This window comes from Vanellus vanellus (genome assembly GCF_965231255.1).
Source record: "Vanellus vanellus genome assembly, chromosome: 9".
NCBI classification, from domain to species: domain Eukaryota; kingdom Metazoa; phylum Chordata; class Aves; order Charadriiformes; family Charadriidae; genus Vanellus; species Vanellus vanellus.
The window spans coordinates 2,261,338-2,276,116 of NC_138914.1; the positions used below are offsets into that span (position 1 = coordinate 2,261,338).

The 14,779-nt window shown below is 47.8% G+C and overlaps 1 protein-coding gene across 1 annotated transcript in view; it reads left to right on the forward strand.

Annotated features, from left to right (window-relative positions):
• SYNPR (synaptoporin) overlaps positions 1–10,678 on the forward strand; it is a gene marked incomplete at its 3' end in the record, with an annotated part of 109,009 nt that extends 98,331 nt beyond the window's left edge. Inside the window, exons 4-6 of the mRNA XM_082487844.1 lie at positions 401–599; positions 9,472–9,663; positions 10,412–10,678. Coding sequence (XP_082343970.1) covers positions 401–599; positions 9,472–9,663; positions 10,412–10,678 — 658 coding nt within the window. The remainder of the gene's footprint in view (positions 1–400; positions 600–9,471; positions 9,664–10,411) is intronic.
• Between the last annotated feature and the right edge of the window lie 4,101 nt (positions 10,679–14,779).

Here is a 14,779-nt window from a genome sequence, read left to right on the forward strand (position 1 = left end):
CCTTGATATAGAGGATAAGACCTGTTTTCTGCCGCCTTGATTATAAGGATTTGAGAATCAAATTTTCTCGTGTTATCCTTTTTCAGTTGTTGCCATGGCAAAACCCCAGCGAGGAAGGGGGGAGGTTGTGCCAAACCATTGGAACATCAACTTTTCTCTGAGATTGATTACAAGATGTGTTCAGGTCCTCAGTGTCACCTAGATGCTCACATGGAAGTAACCTCATGTGTACGAGCAGCTCTGAAGAGCACAGCCCAGAAGACTACTTATAGGGCCAGTTATTCAGGCAGGGGATCAATGTGCATCAGGAATGAGATAGGGAGACAGAGCAAATGTATTTATTCGGGTAACGGCTTCCTTTTTCTATACTTCACCTGTTGCTCTTTGGGATGTTTTCCAGGTTGCATCAAGTGAACTTCGATGCTCCCACTTGTGAAGGCAAGCGCCGAGAAAAGCTCTCCTTGATAGGGGACTTCTCCTCTTCGGCGGAGTTCTTCGTCACCATCGCAGTCTTCGCCTTCCTCTACTCGCTGGCTGCCACCGTGGTTTATATCTTCTTCCAGAACAAGTACCGTGAGAACAACAGGGGGCCTCTAATTGTAAGTGTGCATTTGCAGCATTTTCAGGCGTAGGTCTTAATCTCTTGCTCTTTTTGGTGGGTGTGGCTGTGGCGCGGTCTGGGAGACCCCAAGTGGCCCAATGCCCAAAGCATTGTGAGATTCCCCACTTCTCTCCCACTGCCTGCGGTGATGATGTTCACACAGATAGTGAAGGTGGAGCTGGGTGATTGCGGGATCGAGGTCTGAGCCAGACGTCTGTGGCAGCAGAGCTTCATCGGTGGGGAAAAGAGAGAAGAGGAGGTCTTAGGCATCGTCCTAGCAGACAAATGAAACCATGCCCCTGACCAAAGCCCAGCCAGGGAGACTGCTTATTGCTGATTACTGCTGGGCTCAGCCAAATTATTTTGCTTTGGAGATTTATGTGGCCGGTTTTCCAGTATAACCCTGAGCTCCCAGCACGTTTGTGTCTCCACTGGTTTATGAGGCTCCTCGCTTTCCAGTTATCATTCTGTGCGCTTACCAAGCTGTGCCTGTTCGTGCCTTTATTTTTCTTTTTACTGATTCCTGAAGGCTTGTGATAAAACCCCAAATACTGCCGTGCATTCATTTTCTTTTAAATCAGGGCTGTAAAGCCAGCGAGAGCTATTTTGTTCGAGGCGTCCGTCACCTGTTAGTGCTCCGGATAGACCCTTGGCTGGGTCAGGTCTCTGCGTCTGCGGGCTGTAGGGTCGCCTCTCGCTCCCCCTTCCATGGGCAACCCTCTCCTCCATGACTGCAAGGAGAAGGTTGCACGAAAGGAGAGGAGATATTTCTCTGCCGTCTTGGTGTGAGGAGCAATTCAAAGGGAAGGCGGCGGGAGTTTAGTGAGGACCAACGTAAGTTCTGGCTTTAAGGAAAAGCTAAAGTTTATGATTGACAGAAACCAGACATTTGGCTGACTTGTGCCTTAAATGACTGAAAGCCACCAGAAAAATATAATAGAAAGGAAAATAAATCACCGGCACAGAAAGGCTGTACCTGTTAAAGGAAATAACTACAGTACCAGTAAGGAAAAAGATTAAGCTGTAGGAAGGTAATCTTCGCATCACGCGGTTTGGAGGGAAAGATCTTCCTGCTGCAAGGAGATGCGAGTTGTTTTATTTCAGTCTGCATAATTCAAAACTGATGAATTGTTACAGAAGGAAAAATTCTCATTCCACATCAAAGGAGATGAATCATCTTCGTTTGGGGGTTGTTGGGACCTTTCCTTTCTCTCTAGAAAATGGTGAGGGGAGGAGGGGAGGTAAAACAGGCAAGATAAAGGGGTCCCTACAGAAACAGTAAATAAATAAAGTGCCTTGCTTCTGCTGGATTCAGTTGATATCAAGTAATATCTCATTTCAAACTGTCTTATCAAAGAATTAGTTGCAGCGAGCTGCCATTTTAATTTTCTTGTGGAAAATAATTCTTCTGACCAACTACATTATCCTGTGTAGCTATAGAAAAAGGAAAGAGGAAAAAATGATAGTAGTATGTCAGATTGCGATGTGGCTGTTTGCCATCGTCCAGGACTTTCCTGATACCGCTGCTGCAGTCGTGTTTGTCACAGGACGCACGGTGCAATCCGCCGCAGCATTAGCGTGGCATTGATTTAATTTGTTCTGCGTAATGGATTGTAATTGAATCTACAGGTTAAATTTAACCGGTGTCTGTTACCAAAGCGGCTGTTTGCAATTTCCCAGTCTTTAAACGAAACCTAAATGACCTTATTTGTTCAGAATATAAAGGCGTTTCTGTGTCCTACAGCAAAAGCAGCTCCTGCTGGTGAGCGGTGCTGGGAAGTGGCTTAGGGTTATGCTCAGCTTGTGCCTGCCCCGGCCACGCGCTCCAGCATCTCCTCTGCACTGCCAGCTCTCAGTTGGGTATTTTTAGGAAAAAAGATCCTTTTTCACACACATCCCTGCTGGGCTTTGCCCAGTACAACGATTGCAGCATCACAGCCTCATTGGGACAGGGTGTGAGTCCTGCTGTGCGGTGGAGATGTAGGGAAAGCGCAGAGCCCCCGGCAGAGGACAAGCAAGCGGCCGTAGGCAGGAGGAATTCAAGGGCCAAGGGAAGGTGAGTGCAAAGCGCCTTCCCGCGGCTGCCGGATTCACCTGAGGGATGTAACGCGTCGTGCAGAGGAGGCAGGCGGCGCGTCCTCCAGCTGCGGGCAGATGCCGCACTGAGCTGACGTACCCAGCAAGATCACACGTACATCAAGTCAGATGTGTGAGTATGTCTCATCCCCGAGGTGGTTCCTCCCAAGGAAAAGTGCTGCGGAAATCTGGGGCGCTTTGTGCCGGCCTGAGCCCAGGCAGCAGTCAGGCAGCACGTGTGGGTGCAGGTGGCAGGGCTGCCCTGGCTCCAGCCTCGGCGCTGTGCGTCAGGCACCGTTTCCACACTACCAGCTCTTTGCTTTTTAAGCGAAGAGTTAGAAGATGATAGTTTCATCTGTCCTTGCTTCTCCTGCAGCGCCTGATCACAGTCTCACGGTTAAAACCATTCCCATTTTAAGCCTCGTACTTCCTCTTGGCTTGATATTTGCTCAGTCTGGGATGACATCTGCCTTTAAGCAGCACCCTCTCAGAGCTGGCTGCCTTTCCTCCTGACAAATTTTCAGGATTTGAAAAAGGAATATGACAGGAGAAGTGGAGGAGGGGGGGAAGTTTCACTTGAAATTTTATTTATTTTTTTCCCATAAAACCCTTGCACAGGCAGTCAGAGCACCATCAATGCGTTATCAACTTGCAGCGGCCCGACTGGATGCAGAATATAAAATTATAAAGATTTTAATGACCCCTAAATCACAAGGATAGTTGCAGAGAAAATTTCAGTCACAAATGTTTCAAGTTTACCTTGTTTATACAAATATAGGGAAGCCCAACTGCGTGTGCTGAGATCTCAGCGAAGCATCACTTTAACTGTGGTAAAATATTTTAACGTTCAGTGTGAAGTGAGATATCATGGCAAGGAAATACTTCCAGCAGGAGAAGCCGTTAACTCCTTCCGCGGCTATTTGGATGGCACCGGCGTGTTGTACCCACTGCGCCGTGAGCCGTGCCTGTGGCTAACGTTGCCTGTCAGGTTTTGCGGATAAAAGTCTTCCTTTTGGTCGCACAGGGCTCCGGTTGTATCACTGGTCTGCGATGGCGGTGGGAGTCGCCCCTTCCCACGGGGCTGTCAGCGGCGAGCCCGTGCTGCCTGCACCCTCCGCTTGCCGTGGAGAGATCATTTTGGGGGGGGCCGTACTAGATAGACGAACCTAAGAGAGGACCTTGGATTCCCAGTTCCTAAAGGAACAAGGAGGAGTTCACTGGGGATTAAATACCTAATAGGTATGTGAAATGTGTTTCCGAGCTCTGCAAACCGCAGCCGTGATTTTAATTTCGTTGCAAACTCTCGCCCCGTGCACGCGTGCAGCGGGGAGCTGGGGGCTTCCCGCCGTGGCTACAACACGTGCAAGCCAGTTTCTCAAATGACTGATTAGTGCTCAAGAGCCAGAAACATTTTAAAGAAATTAATTGGGGATTAATGAATCCGAGGTACAAAATCTCACCAGTTCTCAGGATGTCTGCATCTCTAAGCCTAACCTAAGCTGATTTCCACCGTGCGAGCAGAGATGAGCTGCACCCGGGGACTGCCACCCCGGGCACCTCTGTCTTGATGCCCCGTTTCAGATCTTCTGTGTTGGCAGCTGCTTGCAAGCAGAGAGTAACCGACCCAGCAGTTAGTCCTGTGCCGAAGTTCTAGGGGATCGGGGGTAGATGCTTCCATCTGTCTCTGGAGTGGGAAAATAAAGGAAAAAATAGTCACGGTCAGTAGGTATCGGTACCCATCACTCAGACTTCTTATTTCTTTTTCCGTGGTTTCTATATCCCATATGTACTTCATTTAAAACCCACACTCTGATAACTCGGTCTCTGCCTTCAGGTTTGTCTTTGGGAAGTTATTGTACGTGAAAAATCACATGGGTTTATGTACAAATGTAAATCACTTTATTAGTATTCCAATCAATTAATATAAAAGCATAAAATGATTTGGCCAAGAAAAGTGACTGACATAGCCCTGAAAAGACCTATTTCATTTTTATAGTGATTACTTGATAATCTCATTCTTAGAGTGCATAAAGATGCTTACATGTAAGAAGAGGAGATCTTTTCTTTGCATCTGGAGTCCTGTGAATAATCACATTAAGCAGAAAGGCATTTGGTTCTTTACATATGTTGCGGACCAAGTGAGTTTAAGTACACTCCTAGGCCGCTCTTTGGGGATGTCTTTGATTAAATATGTTTTATTTCCTCCCCTTTGTCCGGCTTTCTAGAAAACAGATATGAAAAGAATAAAGAGCTATCTGTAAAAACAAAGACTGAATCCTTTGCAGTTGAAAAATGAAATTATGAATAACCTGAGTAATTCTCTGCATTTCAAAGAGCCGTTTCAGCCCGCTTTTGTCAGCTCCTTTTTGAAACACAAGCCCCAGTGCCCTTGCTGTACCTGCTGGTGCCTCCCAAAGGGCTCCGCACGTCCCTGCCAGAAGCAAGCTCGCAGGGCCATGCACCGTTGCAAGAAGCATGCAGTTCTTTCAAAGGCTCTTTCAGCAGAAAACCCGGGGTGGGACCTTGTTCAAACCAAAAAAGAGCTAAAATGCCACCGTAGGAAGGCGTTTGGTGCCTGCAGCGACCTGCTGTTGGCCACTTTCCCGGGCCGGGGCTGCAGCTCTCGCTGGGCTGGTTCTTGAATTTTTCGGTCGGTTGTGACGGTGAAAGCAAATCCTCTGAGCGGTTTGCCCCTCCTGGGGTAAGGAAATCTCCCGCTGCTCCCGCGTGGCTGTGCCTGAAACCTGTCGGCAGTGCCGCCGGGCGCTGGCTGGGAGGGTCGATAGGCTTCGGGGTCGGAGGAGTTGCTCCCTTGTAGGCTGAAAATGTACGAGAGGGCTTTGTCGAGTGAAAAGGTTCTGTAGCGTGAGCGTTAGTGGATGGAAGCGCTTGTGGGGAAGCCAGTTATGGGGCCAGCAGATGCAGTTTAGCGAGGCAGGAGGGAGCTCGAGCGTGGCAGGGCTGCCAGGCGCCCTCCGGCCCGGCCAGAGCCGAGGTGTTGCCCAGGGCCATCATGCCCAACTTGGGCAACGCTGGCTGGGAGCGAGAGCAGGGCACAGAGAGCGCATGGGGACATGTGTGTCACAGTGCTCCGGGGGTTGCTGAAGCCACCAACCAGCTCAGAGCAGGTGAAACGCGTCCCCTTTCCAAGCCAAGAAGCAGCTTCTGCAGATGCTTTTGGCTGGGTGAGGCTGTGCTGGGCATGGGGGGATCCAAACCTGCGCTGGGGAGACTGAAGCGGCTGCCCCCTCCGAAGACGGGTGTTTTGCAAAAGCCGGTAGCTTGATGGCAAGGAGACATGTTTCAGTTACCATGAAAAGAAAAGGCATTCACAGTTCTATTCTAAAACATATAATATATATAAAATTGTTCCAAGCAGGCATTTTTGGCAAACTCAGTAATAGCAAGTTTCAACTTGAAAAAGGCAGCAAGAATTTTCTTTTTTCTTTTTTTCTTTTTTTGTTACACATACTTCAGGCTCTTAAAAACTCCCTCCTTGGATATTCAGCATATTTGAAATCTTGTTTTCTGCTTTCTCCTACACGTTCCTATTTCGCCTCCATCCCAAAGGCACCTGTAGGCAGACCAAAGTATCTCAGCTGAGATCTGAGAAAGAAACTTTGCAATTAGGAGTGTAGCGCAACCGTACAACAATACGCACCGAAGAGATCTGTAGACACCGTTTCAAGAGAGCAACTACAAAAATTACTTTGTTCCAAAGGAAAAAAAATATCACCCGTGCTATGGGGATATTAAACATTCAGATGCAAGATTTGTTTTAGTATGCAGACACTCTGGCTTTAATTACCAAGGAGAAATTCCCCAGATAGACATTAAGCCACAGAACAGCTTAGCTTGAAATTCACTTTTATTTTCAGCATGTCATTATCTTGTAACTCTGTTCCACCCAGAGCTGTGAAAATGTTCAGCCAGAAATCCAAACCCACTTGAAAACAAGAGAGGTTCAAGTTCCAGCCAAAGCTGAAGGTTAGCAGAGATTCAAAACAAAGAGGAAGACGCGGGTTTGCTCTAGTTGTGTGTTTTGCTCCTTGCGCAGCGCAGAGGAGACGGAACGAATCCTGCGAGAGCCCGAGTCCGGCCCTGTAGCCTCGCTGAGAGCACCCGCTGGACAAGTCCTTGTGGTTCCTTAGCCTTTCTGCCCTGCCTTCTCGACAGGCTGGTGGTCTTGTAACGTGTTTCTGGGAGCAGTCATCTCCTCCAGCCGTCGGAGGGGCCGGGTGGCTTCTTCCCCAAGCCCTGCTGCGGGAGCTTTCTCTTCTGGCCGGGGGTGTTTCTTTCACCCGGCCGGACTTTACAGTTCTCGGGGGTTCCTTTATAAAAGGGGCTGCGGATGCTGATCCCAGCCCCCCAGGAGCAGCGGCCCTTTCCCCAAGGCTCTGATCTGCTCTCCGAGAGGGGAATTGGTGGCGGAGCGGGCAGGAGCGGGCAGGGTTAGGCTTGTGCGGCCGCCCTGGTGCAGGGCAGCAGAGGAAGGCTGGAGGATGGGGTGAGATGGGGGACACAAGACCTGAGAAATAACACGACTTAGTCCCTTTAGGACCTCAACGGCACAGCGCTCGTGGATGTTCCTAGCAGCACTTTCTAGCCCAAGACACGCGTTATCGGCAGTTAGAGTGAGGGAGAGGTGCAGGCTGCAGTCATGAGTGCCGCGGGTTGTGTAAACGCCTCACCAACACGGGGTCAGGCTCTGTGAGCTCGACAGCGGGTCAGACCCCTGCTGCTGTCACCTGCTTGAAGAGCTCTGCTCACTTTTAAAACTTCCCTCTTTTCGGCAAGTTTGAGCTCCTACATTGTGTTAGTTTGGGTCAATTTCTCTCTGTTTGCTTCAAATTTCTGCCTGCTGTTATGCATTTGTTTTATTGTTATTGCCAACGCGCTGATTGCAGAGGCTGATTTAGCTTGCGAAGCCCAGTAGTGTGGTGGCATTGCGGGAGAGTTGCTTGTCATTTAAAAAATGTATTCCCCGAATCTCCGGTGTGTCCCCGTCTGTCGCGTCAGTCAGAACCTATACGAGGGTTGGCATCCAGGTAGATAACATGTCAAGCCTCATAGCAAATAAAGAGCCTATCCCATCATAATCCATAGCTCAGTGAATGGCTGGTGTCTCTACCAGCTGGACTTCTTAGGAAATGTTTGCGATTGAACTGTTGCCTCTAGGAGTCCGTTTCTCATTCCGTTACTGCTAGGACATACAAGATACAATGATTTCTGTTGCTGGAAATCTCCCCGAGAAGAAAAATGACTCTGGGCTATATGCCTCTGCCTACCCAGAGTCTCTTTGGGTGTTGGTAGTTGTCAGCTCCTGGGCTTCGCGCTCTGCAGGAGAGCCCGTGTGGCCAGCATGAAGGGAGGTCAGAGGAACCCAAAGTTCGGCAGCAGACACAGGCCTGCGGAAAACAAATTGTGGCACCATTAAGAGAGAAGGATGTATCCTTTGGGAAGGCATCCAAGCACAGTTAATTTAATCCCATCTGCGTGAGCGAAGAAATCCTTTGTTCATGGCTCGCTTGTGCGACTGGTTTATTGACTGGTGTGTCTGCCAGCGTGGAAGAAGCTCATGTCCTCCATCCCTCCGGTGCCGCAGAGAGCTCCTTCCCCGAATGTCAGGTGTGCTTGTAGAAGAGGGGAATGCTGTTTCCCAGGGATCGCTTATTTCTTTGGATAAGCAACCCGAAACGCTGCCTTCTTAATGAACATTTCTCTGCCTTCCGTGTACACCTTTCCTTTGTAAGGGGGAAGGGGAAGCAGCCCCCATGGGAGGTGGGCTATCAAGACGCAGCGATGCAGTTAGTGGTATGTTAGACTTTGGCACCTCTACCATCTGTTGTGGGCTGACAGATGGGATGAAATATGACAGCAGAAAGGCTCTTCTGTTTTAGCAAGACACAAGAAAGCTTGAAAAATCACACCTCCTCCCTCCTTTCCCCCCAAACCCACACAACAACAGTGTCACTTGGCCACTTGTTCTGGCTAAGACAAGGAGAAGTTTATGCCTGTGGGTGCTCCTGAGAGTCTTTCGAGGGAAAAGTGAGCAGAGTGGTTCAGAGCGGAGCTGCTCGGAGGCGCCGGATCCTGGAGGGACCGCCACCCCTTCTCCCCTCTTTTCACGTGGATGGGAATGAGGAGCAAAGGCTCCACCAGGACAGAGAGGAGCTGAGGAGTCTCTCTGCTCGGCGAGTCGCCCTCTCTGTTTGTTCGCTCGGGGTGATGAGGGGCGGCACGGCTCGTGCAGCGGGGACATTTGGCCTTACCTGTAGCTGGTGAGAAAACTCCTCATCCGGCAGCTGAGTATTAGCCAGTTTCAGGTTCTCCCCGAGATGCTGCCGCGGATGGAAACACTTCCTATCGGGAAGGAAAGCCGCCCCGGCTGTCTGTAGGAGCACACGGGGTGGGAGCCAGCCCTCGGGAGGGCCCGGCTCCTTTCCAGGCATCTATATTTTTTTAATTGATCCCAATTCATCAGCCGGGCGCCGTGAACAGCCGGATTGCCAAGGCAGGTCAGCATCCCGGGTACCAGCCGCACGCCTGTGGGAATCTGGCCTTGGGGTCGGAGGTGCAAACGGCAGCCCGAGGGCTCTGCCCCATTGGGCACGTCAAGCGCTTCTGAAAATCAGCTCTGTCGGCGACGACAGTAATCACAACCTTCCACGAAATAACAGGCTCTTGTTTTTTCTCTCCTCTGACGCAAGCTCTCGGTTTTCTGGTGATTTTTAATATTTTTTTCCTCCCAACGGACACACCAGTATAATGCTTCTAACTAATTTGTCTTTTAGGATTTCATTGTGACAGTGGTCTTCTCATTCTTGTGGCTAGTGGGCTCATCTGCTTGGGCTAAAGGACTGTCAGATGTAAAGATTGCGACCGACCCAGACGAAGTGCTATTACTGATGTCCGCCTGCAAACAGCAGTCCAACAAATGCTTGCCCGTTCGCAGCCCTGTCATGTCCAGCCTCAACACTTCCGTCGTAAGTGACTTTGGTTACTGCTTTTCGCCGTCACCTTGCAAACGTATTTTCATCTCTTTTTTTACCCGTGTCTTGACCTGAGCCGGCTGCTGTAAAGCAGTTAGCTGAAAAGATTTAATTGGAAGTAGAGTCTTGCTGCGGGGACAGGCGGCGCGTGACTCGGGAGAGCTCCGTGCCGGGGGGCAGCGGCGGGGTGAGCGTGCGGGGTTGGGGCAGGGAGGGAGCAAAGCGTCTGTCCAAGTGCATTGCTTGGCCCGTCCGCTTTTAACGCGCTCGCTGCGACGCTTTTGAAAAGGGGCCTGTGCGCTCCTTTAGGAAGAAAAGGGTCTGTGCCTTACAGTTTCCTTTAAAAATCCTCAAAAAAACCCAATGTAAAATTGGTCTTCAGAATGTTTAAAAGAAATAATAAATTACTTTAGGCCAGCTGAGCAATTAATTTCTCTCTTTTTAAATATTTTCTTTTTTAAATTTTATCTTTCCACAGTTTCTTTAAACTAAATTACGTTTTCAAGAAAAAAAAAAAAAAATTTTGGCCTAAAACCTCAACTTTTTTCTTGGAAACAAAAAGGAAAACGGACACCCTGTGAGCTACGGCTAAGGGAGGTGAATTTGGGAATTTTCTCCAAGGCTGAGAAAATTTTCCAGCAGGTTTTGGGAGAAGGATGGACTGCGTGCAGGGTCCGTAACGTCAGGCTGGGCTGTGAGACCGCGGCTGCCGGGTGACGAGCTCCTCTTCTCCCCCACCTAGGTCTTTGGCTTCTTGAACTTTATCCTCTGGGCAGGCAACATTTGGTTTGTGTTTAAGGAGACGGGCTGGCATTCCTCGGGCCAGCGGCACCCTCCGGACGCCATGGAGAAGCAGTCCAGCAGCTACAACCAAGGGGGCTACAACCAAGACAGCTACGGGCCGGCGGGTGGCTACAACCAGCCGGGCTCCTACGGCCAGGTGGGTGAATACGGCCAGTCCCAGGGCTACGGCCAGAGCGGGCCGACCTCCTTCGCTAATCAAATCTAGGGTTCACGCAGCACGAGCTCTCGCATCCCTCACCTGTAGCGAGTTTAACAGGTCTCAAGTTTCAGTGGCGCCAGATTTTTAAGGGTTTTACATAAATTAATGCTACAACACGGTGTTTAGTGTCGATTGAAGATCTAAGCCTGCCTCCTGAGACGGATGGGAGGTGGCCAGCGGGCCGGAGTTGGCCTTTTTTTCCCTGCCTAGCCAGATACAGGGGATGTGCTCATCGCGGGTGGTGACCTGGAGTCGGTGTTGTAGTATGTACTGTAGAGATAACTTTATGGTAGTTTTGTATGTGTTAAGATGGTAGAAGCATTTTGTAGCCTCAAGTCTGTAGTATTTAACAAGCATAATATAATTGAATTTCCTTCTGCATTTTGGTGAAAAACGGAAGTGTTTTACTATTATTTCTACAGGTTAATCTGTATATCCATGCATGTAATATTGCACTTAAATTTTCAAAACTGCCTGTCTGTGACTCTTCAGAGCATTTGTTTCGGTTATACCTTTTTGTTTCAGAAGGTTTTACTATTATTTCAGTTAACCGCGTCACCCGTAATTTAGTGCATGGATAAGCAGTTTCATACTACCAAATGTCTGGACTGTGTAAACGGAACTTCTCAACTTCTGCCACTACATTTTGTTAAATGTATGTTTAAAAGAAGTATGCATCTTTTATATATTTTGCAGAGTTGAATATATGGCTTACCTGGGTTCTGAATGCTTTGTAACTAAAATGTTTTTCCTTGAAATGGCATTCAGTAGTATATATGGTACCTGACCGATGTTTATTCCATTTAACTCAGCTAAGTATTCATTCTAGAAATCACTATTTCTATGGATGTTTTGTGAATCTTTTAACGTGAGCTGTGGAAAATAAGGACCAAGTAACTGTGTTATATGTTTACAAAGGTATTTATTTAACTAAGATAACAGAGGTGCAGATATCAGTATATAAAACCACGTGAAAAAGCCCTGTCGCTTAATACAGCAAAACAGGAAAACCGCATGTATTGTAGTGACCTTACAAAGCATAAATATTCCTTTATACCCTCTTATAATAAGAAAACCTTTCCACCCGTGCTGTTTCGAGATCGTTAGATAGCCCTCTGTTCTGTCGCTGCTCTGAGCGCTAGCTTGGTGCTACTGGAGAATGTAACTGGATCGACCAAATAACCCAGGCTCGGAGGAAGTCACCCTAAAATAGCCAGAGGCAGACTTGCAGCCCGTTGGGGTTTCTCCCTGGGGAATTCAGCCCTTCCGCACTACAGCATATGGGGCACGGTGACACAAATGAAAGCCTGAAGCACAAGACACTAAGCGAAACTGATCATCTGCATTTCTAAATCAAAGTGTATCAGTATATAATCTTATTGTATGAGCTGTAATGTTGAAAGCATCCTAGCTTAAAACAGCTTAGTCTCTTCTATGATTGTTGTAACCAATTTATGGCTACTCGGTGGATGAATCTATATTGTGATATCTATTTGACCCTAATAAAGTTATTGCATACGATGCATCTTTTCAGAGTATCTTAATACTAAAATGTCATTGCAAATAACTGAGAAGAAAACTATTAAAGAGAAAGAACTATTCCTGTGCTGGACCTTATTGGTCATATTCTTACTGTTTTCCAACATTTTTATGAGGATTGTTTTAATGTACAGTGGAGTACGACACTTCTACAGACACTTGTCATTAAAGGTCAGTAACACAAGTTTAAAAAAAACAAATTAAAACTGTGCAATTTAATACCTGCCTGCCTCTTTCCCTCTCTTTCCACCTGTCAGTAGCCCAGTACTGTGCTAACTATCCCAGTTCTGAGGATTGCTGGACAAGCTGGAATATCTAAATGTCCTGGTATTCCAAACGGGAGCAAAACACAATTTTTTGAGTCAATGGAAAATTTCGTTTTGGCTTTCAGTTCTTGTGTTCCTTGGTTTTTCAAGTTTGGAAAAAGTTAGATATGGGCAAACCAGGAGAAAGTGAAATCCGTGTGTGGCAGGGATGGGGGTGGGAGGTACGCTCTTCATGCCCCCTCCCACATAGTCCTACTTCTCCTCTTTTTTTTTCTTTTTTTGAAAAAAAAATCCACTTTGTATTAGGTGATGAGGACTGTCCCAAGTTGGGTCGTCTAAGCCTCTCCACTAGAAATGCATAGAGTTTTTTGGGTCAGCTAACTTTCTCTTCGTCAGCTTTTCCACCTACATCAGCAGGGTCCCATTTCCAAACTTTTCTGTCCAATGCTGAGGGTTAGAAACTTGAGGTTTTGCTCCGGTTCATTCCTGCATTTCAAACAAGCTGAAATTCTCGTGTAACCGTGTGAGCACAGGAACTGCAGCTTTCAAACCCCGGGGAGTTCACACCCCCGGAGAAAGGGCAGTTTCTCCTACAAGATTGGGGACAGAATTAAGATTGTGACTTATTTCGGGTATTATTTGTGTAACTCCAAATCTAAGATTTTCTGGTGAAGGACAGAGCTGGTGGAAGAGTTGACAAAAATAGTGAGAGGCACATGTTTTCGGGACAGCCTTGCCTTTTGCTTTACCCCTTGGCCAGACATTCACAGGTACGTTAGCTCCTTGCTGCCGCGCAGAAGAGTTGAGCTGGTGGTTATCCTTTGGGGACTGTAGTCTTCACTGTGAATTGTGAAATGAAAAATCTCTTCACCTATAGCTTCTCAGGTTAATATAGTATGGCAGCAGCAAAAGTGAAAACAAAAATGATGCATGCGCTTGTCTGTGCTATATAAGAAAATGTATGAGTGTTTCCCCCGCGTTCCTCCGGATTCGAGTCTTATCACATCCTTTGGAAATTGTTGAGAAACTTGAAGTTTATTTGAACTGGGAATAGTGACTGTATAGCAAAGTGTTGAGCAGCAAGATGGAAAAGGCTGCATTCGATGCTTCCTGGGTTTAAGACAAATAGCTAAGTAAACTCGAGCATCCTCTGTGAAACTGCTGCTGGCAGACTGATTGCTTTCCTACTTCATCATTAGTGAGTATCTCTGCCAGTTAGTTAAATAACTAGGTCAGCCTGGGAAAAAACATGTTCCTTGATCTTCTGTGCTGTCCCTCCTGTTTTCCCATGTGTTTCTCTTTATAGCCCATTTCTCAGCTACCCGGCATGGGAGCGTATTTGCATTATCAAGTGCAGAGCTGTGGAGGAGAGGCAGGTACCTCTGCGAGTGTGTCAGCGGAGGTGGGACCACAGGACTTTCTCTCCAGGTGCCTCAGAGGCCAAGGAAGAGGTATGCTCACACGCTGGTTTTGGGTTTCCCCATTGCTCTTCACTGGGGAGGGGATGCACGTTGCAAAGCTGCAGCATCATCCCCTCCTGGAGAGGGTCTGGAGGGGGCAGGGAGCACCGCTGCGGCTACCCGGTGGCTCTGCAGCCTGCTTTGCTCCCTGCGCGGCACACCAAGGAGACGAGGAGGAATTTAGATGTAAATCCAGCCCACGGGGCTGTGCCCTTACTTGACAGGGTATATATTTACTGTGCCATACTTTCCTGATGACAGATTAAATCTCCTTAACCGTTGCCATCGAGCTGCCCGTAGCAGAGCCTCCGTGATGGCCAGGGCTTGGAGAAAGTTTGCTCTCCTGTTGCATGAATTCATATTGCAACTGCCTGACCTGATTGGGTTAATTATTTCCAATCCGTATATGCTCTCAATTTGAATGAGCGATTCAGGCTCTAGCCCTGAATTAATCTTGGCTGAAACTCCGATGTACTGATGAAAGAGGCAGTTGCATGCGACACGCACTGTGCCGGTCTATAGTCTGCTCCTGACAGTATGTCCAGAGTTTCACAGTTAATATTACAGACAGATAAAGAACTACCGAGTAAAGACTGCCATGTATTGTTTCATGCTTTTCTGAAAATTTTTTTCTCATATTATGCCATATCGTGTCATAAGCTTTAGTCCTCTGTCTACTAGTTTTAAGCCAGATTTGAGTCAAAATCTTTATATATGTGAATGGATGGGCTACTCAGCTTACGCTCTCCCTGACTTCACTATTCTTTTTCAGGATTTCTTTTTATTCCCTCCTTCTACTAAACCCACGAGCTTTTCCCCCTGGAGTTTTCTAACAGCAACAG